We start from the raw sequence: 12,599 nt of genomic DNA on the forward strand, positions 1-12,599 counted from the left end.
CGAAAACCTTCAAAGGGTTAAGCTATTCACTATTGGAACAAACAAAACTTATGTTTGTGCCTATGACTGGCGCGCTTGTGTTATACGAAATTATAAAGAAAATTAAAATGTGAAGTATGCAAGCTATTCGCATTTCTTGTGGAACAGCTTGTATAAGAAAACACAGAAGCAATTGCACTGAATGGCCCATGTTCATCAATGGAGTCTGCATTTTGTTGAAAGCAATGAGAAAGGGCAACAGCAGTTTCACAAAGCAGGAATTCGGAAAGAAAAAGCAAACGCGTACCTGTGTGAGCGCAGAGCACTCGACATACTTGACAGCTTTGAGCTCCTTTGCAAGCTTCTCTCCCTGCTCATTCGAGATGGGCTTCTGCTTGTTTTTGGCAAGCTTCTCGAGGGTAGCCGCATCATCCCGAAGGTCAATCTGGGTTCCCACCAACAGGAAAGGCGTTTTCTGGCAGTGATGTGTTATCTCAGGTACCCACTGCAAAGACAACCGCAATTTTTGCTTCGCAGCAGTGCTGGCTCAACCATGCCATTATTACCACCAGCTACTTGCACAAAGCATTCAAATTGATTGGACCACAGTTAAAAAGCTTCATGCCACTAAGTTACTCCATAATTGATTACACGGTGAAAAAAAAGTAACATTTGCGCAGAGTGTCACTCAGAAACCTTGTGTGTGGCAATTAGGTGTCACTTGCGCTACCAATTTACCCAGAAACAAGATGCTTTGTGGGAGTGGTTTTTGTGTACCATAACGAACAAAACTGGAAGCAATGCCTTATTCAATTAATTATGCTCATTGCAAAAATAAATACCAGACTCCAGTGACTGAACAGTATTCAAGTTCTGGACACATTTAGAGACTTGTACTTGACCTAGAGGAAAATCTTGCATTCCCGGACAAGAAGCTCACTGCACACTACAGTCATTGGCCTACAAAACCACGCCTAGTTCATGAACCCACAGCGAGATGGCTTTTACCAATTCATGGGACAATTTAACGTAGCTTTCAGCACAAATCATAATCAGCATTTTTCTTACATACAACAGCACTACATTGTTTTTGGTGCCAGTCAAAAAGGTGTCATCACCATGCCACTGTAGTGCCAGGCAAAAACAAAGTGAGCAACGTGCTAAAAGATTGGTAATGTCCTTGCAACACAGGCATTTTATACAACCACGATACAAATGTCATTTTACTCAAATACATGAGTCCTCACGTTTCGCGATATTGTAAGCAAAACAAATGCACACAAATTAAGCAGATCAAATTATTTGGGTGAATATATTCAGGGTGTCAGCCAAGTTGACATTTCCTAATTCTCTGAGTTTTCCAGGTTTTCCCCCCCGAGTCTCTTTGCAAAATTCCCTAAGTGATGCAGAACTGTTTTATGTCAAGACAGGCTGAAACCATATCACCCGATGCTGTCACACTCTAGTAAGCATACGAAAAAAAATTTTTAAAAAGGACTTAATCCAATTTAAATACTAAGGAGTAGTGTTTGTGCTATTCAAAAAAAGAATAGAAGGGAGGGGTTAGTAAAATGCACAGCAAATAATATGTCTTCGAAAAAAAATTGCAAATCGAGTCCGACATTCTCAGATATGAATTAAAAGGAGATGCATACAGAAGCAAATATTTTTGAAAATGAGCTGTTTCTATCAATTGATAGCAAGCTCAGTGGTATCAGGCCCAAACTTTGTCACAACTGAGATTCTCTCTCAACAGCTTGTAAGTCAACTTCAACTGTCTTGACATACTCTCAGCCAGCGCACACCGCCTCAATGTTGTTTCACTGCTTTAAAGAGTTTATTTTGGTTTGGATGAGGACACCTGCATCTCAGCATCAGCCAACACTTCATTTTTTGAGCTCAAGCTCCTTCAAAACGGCGGCAGCATGCTTCTTTTCCTGTTCATTCCTCAATGTGTAGGTGCCTTCTGTTTTTGTCCTCCTCCCGCCACTCGTTCGCCCCACGGACCATTTGAAGCATCTTCTTGGTCAGTTGCACAGTCTACGTCCGATTTTTCAAACTCTCTAGAGGCTGTGAAAATGTCCGAAAAATCGGCCAGTTGGAAAAAATAAATGCATGTCATTTACTGCCCTTCAGGGCTCAAACCGCCACAGGCACATTCGAAAACGCTCTGAAGGTCTGTCGTACACGTATTAGGCATATCAGTGCTCGTACTGTGACAGGAGATACCAGGTGCACAGGTGTATAATTAAGGAATACATGCTGTGTCCTGCGGCAATAGCCCCTTCACACGCTTGTTATGCTTCACTGCAATACTTTTGCATATGCGTCACCAAGTAACACTTCTGTACAGAGGCAAAGCTGACTTTTGGGTACCGGCATTATGCAACGCACCGTGCTTTCCAAGCTTCTAAGCCAATTGCGAGGACCACAAAGGCGGAGTCCGTGCCATTGCTGACAACAGCGAATTCTTTCAATAAAAAATATGGTACCCAACGGCAAGAAGCCTCATAGCGAACGTCAAAGCAGCTAGGCCTAGCGTTGCTGCAGTGGTGGCTACGGCTGCCAGCGAATCTGCGTGCGAGAGCATCGGTTCGAAGCGGCAAGGTAGTCAAAATGGCCGCGGTGGTGGCTTTGATTAATGCCGTTTTGGACCTGTGGTCACAGCGAAGAGTTCTTGTGTCCAAATTTCAGACGTTCTGATACATTGTTTCTATGGGGTACGGAGGTGCCGCAAAGCCATCCAAATTATCGGGAATCTGGAAAGGCGGTCGTTGATTGTACACTGGCTACTCCTCCAGAGGACAACAGGGCGTCAAAGACGATTCATTACGATTCCTCCCTGTTACTCGAGCCAGCATTACCATGACTTTCGACCCTTTCAATAAAATTACAGCTAATTTTCCCTGAAATTTTCCAGAGTTTTTCAAGACTACTCAACATCCCTGAGAGTTCCCGGTTTTCCCAGTTCATAGACGACGTGAGCAAGACCACCCTAGCGACGTGGGACCTACCGTATTTACTCGAATCTAACACGCACTTTTTTCCCGATAAAAACGGGTCTAAAAATTTAGTGCATCTTCGAATTGAGTACAGCCCTAAATCTGTGTTACCATATCGTCACCGGTATTTTAAAATGGTCGCCTCGTACGCACTTCGAGCCTAGCTGCCTAGTACTGTAGTACACATGTGCTGTAGTACACATGCTTAGTCCTTGCTTCCTTCAACTTAGGTTAGTGCACCATCTGTTTTCCCATTTTCTGTGTTTGCTCTATCAGCTTGGGAGTGTTGACTGCAAAGACATGCCGAGTTCATCACGATGCTGCAATTACCGTACTTACTCGCATAATGATCGCACTCGCGTAATGATCGCATCCCTGAATTTTGCGGTCAAAATTCAATTTTTTTTTCTTTCCTGTGTAATGATCGCACCCTGAACTTGTCGCAGCGATATGTCGTTTGCCAAGTCTAGCTAATGATGATCGCGCTTGCCATCTGTGAATGCTATGCGAATGACTCTTGAAGACATGCCAAACGGTCTGCACGCACACAACATTCTTAGCAGATGCCCCATTTTATTCCTTTCATCACTTTCCGCACTTCCATGAAAAAAAAAACTACAACCAAACTTGCCTCGGCTTTATTATATGTAGGCTTCATAATGGTTTAGGTCAACAAGAACAACATAAAGGGCACCTTTCGATTCTTGTCTGCACTCGTGGGCACGCAACAAATCGCGAGCGGCCACGGTAGTGGCCACGTTTACACCGATACATTAGAAGTGTACCCTATTCATACGCCGACACTTGCAGCACAGCTAAGATATTTGCCCACCCTTAGCGGAAACATGCCGTATTAGGATAGCAGTGAAGACGAATGCCGCAGTTTCTGCAGCATACGCACCCTTTGTTTCTATGTCACTGGCAGCTAAGTGCGCCCATCTCTGTTTCTGTCCCCTCAAAGTGGACATGGCTACATTATTGTCGCAAACTTGCCGATATTAATGATATTGTTCATTACTGAAACGGAAGAATCTGTTTCAATACACGTAATGTACTCACAAGAAGAAAAGTAATTGCATTCAACGCGTTCGGCTTGCTCTGCCGGCCGCCATTTTTGTTTTGGTGTCCTGCACTGACAGCGCCAGCCGCCTGCTTGTCATCCTGCAGCAAATGCGGGATGAAAAAAGAAAATGCTTCTTTTCATGGGAAATTTAACCTACATAATGATCACACCCCTGAATTTGTGTCAATTCTTTTGACAAAAAGTGTGATCATTATGCGAGTAAATATGGTAAAAGGAAAGCGATCATGTGTGCGGAGACAGACAAAAATAGGGCTGCATCACGGGCGTTCGGAGTTCCCGAAACTTGCGATCGGGACTGGCGCAAACAGGAGGGGCGTACTACACTACACACTACTGCTCGTCGATCCGCACCTGCTTACTTACTTCCACAGGTATTTCTTACAACTGAAGACAGCCAAACTCAGCCTAAATGCCATCCAGAGCAGAATTCATATCTTGCCCCTCTTGAACTGGTACAAGCACTGGGAAGCAGTTGATTAGGTACTTGATATCAGCAAACCTGGCATGTTCAATGGAAGCAAGCCTTGCCACTTCTGCACTCTTCAGTGGAAATTTCAAGATCATGTACTCTGTTGCTGTCACGAAGAACCTTCCGATTCGTGTAAAAAACTCTTCCCTCGCTGCTTTCTTCAGGCTTTCCCAACTCTGTGTGGTCTGACTGCCAATTAATAAGTCATCTCTTTGGCCGGTGGAAGACTTGTATTAAACGCCGGTCAGCACATCAGTTTTTGCAGCGAAGCTGTCTATGGCTGATCTTGTCTCCATGGACAAAGACCAACAATTTTTCATATGTGGGCCTACCCGCGGAGAGTTCATTTTTCTAAGAGGAGGGGGGGGAGGGGACCAACTTTCCGAACCTCGTGTGTGTAATATATATATATATATATATATATATATATATATATATATATATAGTTGTGGCTGAGGAAACCACACTGCCCCCAGCAGAAAAATGAAGACAAGGAGAGTGCAGTATACATTGGATTTGCACAGTATATTTCAATGACGTTTCGGCTGGTGGACCAGCCTTTGCCAATATATGACTCCGACGAAGGCCGAAACATCAGTAAAAACATATGCCTTAACGTTCCTCTTTTTCTTTTTTGAATATTACTCCTTCGAGTCTGGCACGAAAACCCTTCATTTCGTATGCAGATATATATATATATATATATTGAAATACCACAATCGAGGCGACGCTTTATTCCAAGATGGAAAAATGGCGTCGATGCAAAAACGAACGCGAGTCGATCATTGATGATGACTTTGTACAGATGAAGATGAAGTCCACATAAATGCTTACACTAATTTCTCCCGTGGACGGAAGCGGCCAGCCTGGCCACACATTAGACAGTGGAACAGAGATCAAAGGGCTTCAGGCGGGAAACATACACAATCTCTGTTCCGCGGCAGTGTCGGTCAGTTGGGGAATCAACAGGTGTAATGCGATAGTTCACTGGCGAGGTCTGCTCTATGACTTTGTAGGGGCCAATATATCGAGACTCAAGCTTCTCACATAAACCCGGTGTTCGTGCAGGTGTCCATAGGAGCACATTGTCACCAGGGCGGTAGGAAGCGACGCAGTGAGGCATCATACCGATGTTTGCAATCGTCTTGGCTGGCTTCAATGTTCATACGGGTGCGACGACGACATTGGGCAAGACGAGACACAAACTGGTAGCAAATGAATGGTGAAGCGTTGACGGGGCCAGAGAAGAAACAAACGTCGAGGTGGCAGCCACACACTAAGAAAAACGGAGAATATCCGGTGGTCCGTCGAACAGACGTGTTGTATGCAACTGTTACAAAGGGGAGAATTACATCCCAGTTACGATGGTTAGGTTGAATATACATGGATAGCATGTCGCACAGAGTGCGATGAAATCGCTGTTAGGCTGTTGGTTTGAGGGTGGTAGCTAGACGTTGTCTTGTGAACAATGTTGGACGCTTGCAGAACTTGATTAAGAGTGCTTGAAAGAAATGCCTTGCCTCGGTCGCTCAAAAGACTGTGAGGTGCCCCGTGACGTAACTAGATAGCCTGCAAGAAGAAGGCCGCTACTTCTGAGGCAGCTCCTGAACGTATTGCGGCTGTTTCAGCGTACCGGGTCAAGTGGTCAACAGCCGTGACAATCCATCTGTTGCCGTCTGGAGTAGGTGGGAGTTGCCCGAAAAGGTCAATGCCAACGACAGAGAAGGGTTGTGCTGGACAAGGAAGTGGTTGTAGTGTCCCGACCGGAGCAGTAGTAGGTCGCTTAAGGTGTTGGCAAAGCGTGCACGAGGCAACATATCTAGCTACCCTTGTAAAAGGACCTGGCCAAAAGAATCGGCTGCGTATGCGCTCGTGTTTTGTGGTAGCCCAAGTGCCCTGACGTAGGGTCATTGTGTGAGGCCTGCAGAACAGCAGCGCGAAGAGAGCGCGGTAAAACGGGAACCTATCGATGGCCTTTCGGGTGAAAAATGTACCGGTAGAGCACGTCGCCTTAAACTTGAACAGTTTGAGCTGTTTCCGTAGCCTGGCATTGGGTGGAGATGAAACACCGCTAAGGCACTTGATGATACTATGGAAATAAGAATCGGCGTGCTGGTAGGTGGAAAGCACTGAAGAAGCACTGAAGGGCGGTTTGATGGAGTCAAGGAAGAAATTGGTGTAATACATGATGCGTCCTCTGTGCAGCCAATTTGACTAGGGGATGTGATGTGCTTCGATGATGGTGGTAATGGGCATCGTGAAAGAGCATCGGCATCTTGGTGCTTCCTTCCGGACTTGTATATGACATCAAAATTATATGCTTGTAATCGGAGTATCCAGCGGCCAAGGAGTCCAGACAAGTTTTTGATTGTCGACAACCAACATGGGGCATGGTGGTCGGTCAGAACCGAGAAATGTCGACCGTGGAGATATGGACGAAATTTCTGAATGGACCAGACAACAGCCAAACACTCTTGTTCGGTTATCGAGTACTTCTTTTCCGCGGAAGTGAGAACGCAGCTTGCATATGCAACAACCTTTTCGCAAAATTCGTGGTCATGCTGCAGCAGTACGGCACGAATTCCTTGACCACTAGCATCAGTATGCAGTAATGTGGTTGCCTTGTCATCAATATGACAAAGAACAGGTGGGGATGTTAGTGCGCGCTTGAGTTCTTGGAACGCGGCTTCACACTGATCGTTCCAATCGAAGGAACTTGAACTAGCAAGGAGGTTGCAGAGGGGCAAGGCAATGCTGGCGAAGTTCCGGTTAAAACATCGAAAGTATGAGGCGAGTCCAATAAAGCTGCGCAGTTCTTTTGCACGAAGTGGGCGTGGAAAGTTTAGCACTGCGGAAATTGTCCAGATCGGGCTGGATGCCGTCATAAGTGCGGTAGACGCGAGGAGGTGGCTCATCGTGTTCAAAAGCAACGTAACCACGACTTTCGTCTTGCTGGCGGCGTCGGCAAAACAGGGAGATATGTCCTTGAAAGCCGCAGTAATAACAGACAGGCCTCAACGAACACCAGGCAGAGTAGTAAGGCGGGTTTGAAGCTCGGGCGACTAAAGATGCCAGGTGATAGTGGACAGGCGCAGGTGGTGTGATTGGAGACTGTGCGCGGCTGGCATTGCAACCTGTGCGTAGGAAGCCGGTTGTGGGCAAGGAGAAGCGTTGGTATGGTGGGCGTTCTGCAGGGAGGCCAATTCCTCCTTAATAATGCCGCACAGGTCAACAGAAGCAGGTTGGACGTGAGCGCTGCTGCAACGGGGTGAGCCATGCACTTGCAATTCCTCGCGTATTATGGCTCGTATGATAGACCGGAGCTGAATACTGTTTGCCAGGGGGGTTGTCGGAAAAGTCCAGTTGCAAGTGGATTGATTGCAGGGCGTCGAGGCGCTGACAGACGGAAACGACGTCCGACACCGTCGAAGGGTTTTGAGCGGCCAGAGCGTGAAGGCAGTAGATCCTATGCCCTTGAGAAGGTGTCGCACGCAGTCAGTTTCTGGCATGGCACTGTCGACACGGCGGCAAAGCACGTGGATGTCCACAATGTACGAGGTATATGACTCACCATAGTGCTGGATGCGCTCAGACAGCCTCTTTTTTGCAACTTCCAAACGAACCGTCGGTGTGCCAAAAATCCACCGTAGCTGCTCCCTGGAAGACGACCAATCACAGAAGTCCCTCTCGTGATTCAGGAACCATGTCTTGGCTACTTGAGAGACGTAAAATGGTACGTTGTTTAACCTCAATGTCTCGTTCCAGTTGTATTCGCTGACATGATCGTAGTTGTCGAGCCAGTCTTCAACGTCCTCACCAGGCAGGCCAGAGATTTCAGGATCGCGATACCGGTTGTTGACAGGGCTGGGAGTGGGGGTGGCTGGCACTTGAACCAAGATCGTGGACGCTGCGGTCTGGTCTTGCGACATGGCAGCCTCTTGGCGTAAGCGGCGTTCCGCTGTTTCCTTTTGCTTGCGTTACATATTCTGATGACTGGAGGTTTGCAAAGCCAGACTTAATTTTGGTAATTTAATGCTTAGAGTGCATGGCATGTATCGGTTACCAACGTAGCTCCAGGAGAGATATTGAAGTAGATTGAGGTCGAAGGGATCTTAAAGCGCCTCAACCACTTGAAATGCCACGGTCGAGACAACGCTTTTTTCCAAGAATGAAAAATGACGTCGATGCAAAAACGAACACGAGCCAATGATTGATGATGACTTTGTACGGATGAAGATAAAGTCCGCATAAATGCTTACAAATATATATATATATATATATATATACTGTAAGCATTTATGTGGACTTTATCTTCATCTGTGTGTGTGTATATACAAATTTCTTGCAAACCCGCCGTGGTTGCTTAGTGGCTATGGTGTTGAGCTGCTAAGTACGAGGTTGCGGGATCGAATCATGGTCACGGCGGCCACATTTTGACGGGGCGAAATACGAAAAGACCATGTACTTAGATTTAGGTGCACATTAACCCTTTCAGGGTCAATGACGTAAATACACGCAGCTGTGCGCAAGTTCAAAATGGTTGATGCTGTATATTTACGGCGCCGTCTCTATGTTTAAAAAGCGCGCCAATTTCCTAACTTTCTTTTTCTGTCATGTGCTGCCACTATGTGAGAATACAGGAAATTTTTTCGTGCACCTCCCTCTCTCGGCTTTCAATGCAAGGTTTGTTTTAGACCTAGTTTGCTTCTGCACGTCTATATATTATCGCTCGTGCATTGGCCCGCAGGCGGACGGGCGGGGGTTAAGGTTTTGTTCCGCGGGCAGTCTTGGCTTCTTGCACTTGCAAAACTTATGGCTATCTCATTATAATTGCTCAAAGGGTGACTGCTTGTTTCTTGCTTGTTTAGTGCTCACAGGGGTGCGCATAGGAAGGATGCCGCCGTCCATGCTTTCTGTTGCTTTCTTTTTTCGTTTCTTTTTCTTTTGAGACTCACGAAAACTAATTCGCCCTGGTTGGCGATAGGATGAAGATTAGAGGAAGTTTTTCAGACATTTTGCTTTTTTGACGGGCACACAACCACAGTTTTCTTGAGTCAGTGCACCTACGCAGTTTGATTACGCTATGGATGTACATATTAGTGTAAGAGCAGGAACATTTTAGTCTTACGAAATATTCTTGTGTGCGCATTTTCAAAGCCTTGAACTAATGTATATCTTATAAGTTTATTACCTTTTTTATTGCGGTTATTCACGAATTAGGAGTACATATATACCAACACAAAATGTTTTTCTCACTTTATGGTCACCCTAGAAAAATTGCAGTAAATATTTTTCGAAATAAGTCCCTAAAAAGAATTGGAATCTGCAATTAAAAATATCGACCCTGGGCGGTCGCATATGGTGAAAAAAATCGACCCTCAAAGGGTTAAAGAACCCCAGGTGGTCGAAATTTCCAGAGCCCCCCACTACAGCATGCCTCATAATCACAAAGTGGTTTTCACATGCAAAACCCAATAATCTAATAATTTCTTGCACTTGAATAAACTTCCTGTGAGCTCGAAGAATTGAGCACTGAAGTGACGGCGTTGTACGAGTATATACAAGATCTCATAGTAGGAGACAGTTCAATTTCGCAGCCAGAGTCCTCTGGTGGTGTAATCTTCCTTCGTGTAATTGTTGTATACTTGGCTATCACTAATAGTGATTTGCCTTTCTGGCGAAACTGCAGCCTCTCTCTCTCTCTTTTTCTGTGAGTCCGAGTATAAGCGCTGCTGTGCATGACTGCTGTTCATTCTGATTTCGAGTGAACCCCACTTGGCCTCATTTCGGTTACTGAGTGAATTACACAGTGTTCACTAACTATTATACACCAAGACTTAAAAAAAAAGAGCAGTCGCATTACTCGAAGGAAACCTAGTCCATTTTGTTTCCAGTACAGTGGAGTGGCCACCAGTAATTCTTTTGTTACTGAAATTTAATTCTGTAATTGCAATTAATTATCTAACTCGACAAGTACAGTCTTAATTTTCAAACCATCAATGATGCATTTGTAGGCACACAAAATAACATCTAACTGCGGTGTTTTCAGTGACATACTAATTGGGTAAAATTTTTTCGAAATGGCAAACGCACCTCACGAAATGTAAAATACGACGTGACTGCGCTCCCCCCACCCGCATCATAAAGCAGCACCCTAAAATAAGCTGTTTGAAAGCAACTGCGCTGCCTGTCGCAAACCCAAAGAGGTCGGGCATCACTTTGATAATGGTACAGAAGGAGCACTAACCGCACGTTTTGCATTTCACACCTATTCCTTCCTCTGATTTCTATGCTACGCTTATTATCCGTCTCTCAAGGCCGACTGATCACACTAATAACGAAAGCCCCTTGATAACGCAGCCGAAGCACCGCTCTGACCATGCACGAAATGCAAAAAGCAATGGAATAGGGCAGAATGTTTCGAAATCCCGGCTCTGCTCGCACTGCATCGAAAGAGTGTGCGCGAAGCTATATTTTGTGCCAGCAACTTGCTTCAGACCAAAGCCAAATTAAAGTGACCGTTTTTTCATGAAAGTGTATACATGCTGGAAAAACAGGTTCGTGTCAAAAAATAAAAGCGAAATAAACAGACCGAGAAGCGACCAACGTGTAGAGAAAAGGCGAAACCGGTGCGTTCAAGAAAGTAAATATACCACTTCTAAATGAGCCGAATCAGCAATCACAATGTCTGCACAAAAAAAAAAAACACAAGAAAGACATCACATTTCAATGTGCCCATATTATATATGAATTCGTAAGCTCCCTTTATCACCAGACGTGTTCGAATAGGTCTCCTTCTGCAGCTACGCAGTACTGTGTCTGTTTTATCCTATCTTCAGCGGCTTTCTTGATGACCGACGCCAGAATTCTACGGCAGACATCTGTTATCCTTGCCTTGAACTAATCTGACATCCGTCTCAATCATGTAGCCCGACAGATGCACATTTGTTGCGCTATACAGATACCTTTCAATGATGACGGACCAACAAGCCCATGTCACCACCCGAACTCTGGATTGCTTAAGTAAACAGCCCGTTTGCCACAGCGCAAATCACGTCGCAGACTCAAAATTTAAACCACCTCGCATCCTTACTGCCGCCCGAAATTGCCACCAAGCTTCACAACCTGATCCTTGAACCCCCAGCAACAGACTCTTTCGACATCCCCACGAGCGAACACATCAAATGCATGAGAAGGTCGGAACAGCGACGGCCACAGCAGTTTCTCCAAACTGAAGAGCTAGGGGATTGTAAACCTTCGCAGCTCCTGCGTAGTTTTCAACAGCTCCTTGGAGACAAGGCAACCACCTTCAATCAAGATTTGTTTCAAGAATTGTCCCTACAACATTTGCCCACCTCCGTCCGCATCGTTCTGGTGACCGCTAGCAGTTTGCCCGCGTCCCAGCTAGCCCAACTTACCGACTCCATCAATGACGCATCAAGTCCAGCAGTTTCTCTCATGGAATGTTCAGATGCATCCACTGTACCACCTTTGCCCTCCCTGCAAAGCCTGTGTTATGAATTCTGCTAGGAGATATGCTAACTGCCAGACCAGATCGGTGCTCTATCTACTCGATGCCAGCACTCCTCACTGCGCAACCACTCTTTCTCGTGCAGCCGTTCGCCATCCTCATCACGGCAAGGCAAATGCCAATACCATAGTATATTCGTTAACGCAGCGCAAAGGTGCACAGCACCCTGTAGTATTGAGGGAAACTCCCCGCAGCACCACTAGGAGCAGCAAGTGGTGCTTTTGCGGAAGTCAGCCATTTATTCTTCGCGATTGAAAAAACCACAGGCCTGTGTTTTCTTATGGATACTGGAGCGGAGGTCAGTGTCAGCCCATTCTCAGCTGTGATTCACAAGCACAAGCAAGTCCAATCAAGACTTCAAGCTGCCAATAAGATCCCTATTGCCACCTATGGGGAACAAGCACTGTCCCTTATCATCAACCTTTGCAGGACATTCCGATGGATCTTTTTAATTGCTGATGTTGCCTATCCCATCTTGGGTACGTATTTCCTGCACCACTACAACCTCTTAGTTGACATACACCACAACTACCT

General features: G+C 45.7%; 1 protein-coding gene across 3 annotated transcripts in view; it reads right to left on the reverse strand.

The window, feature by feature from the left end:
- Positions 1-12,599, reverse strand: part of Cdc42 (Cell division cycle 42) — a 54,499-nt gene that overhangs the window by 22,258 nt on the left and 19,642 nt on the right. For all 3 annotated transcript variants that reach the window (XM_065433726.1, XM_065433727.1, XM_065433728.1), the window contains exon 5: positions 287-484. In XM_065433726.1, the coding sequence (XP_065289798.1) occupies positions 287-484 (198 nt within the window). The remainder of the gene's footprint in view (positions 1-286; positions 485-12,599) is intronic.

The sequence above is a fragment of the Dermacentor albipictus genome, chromosome 2 (genome assembly GCF_038994185.2).
Source record: "Dermacentor albipictus isolate Rhodes 1998 colony chromosome 2, USDA_Dalb.pri_finalv2, whole genome shotgun sequence".
Classification (NCBI taxonomy): domain Eukaryota; kingdom Metazoa; phylum Arthropoda; class Arachnida; order Ixodida; family Ixodidae; genus Dermacentor; species Dermacentor albipictus.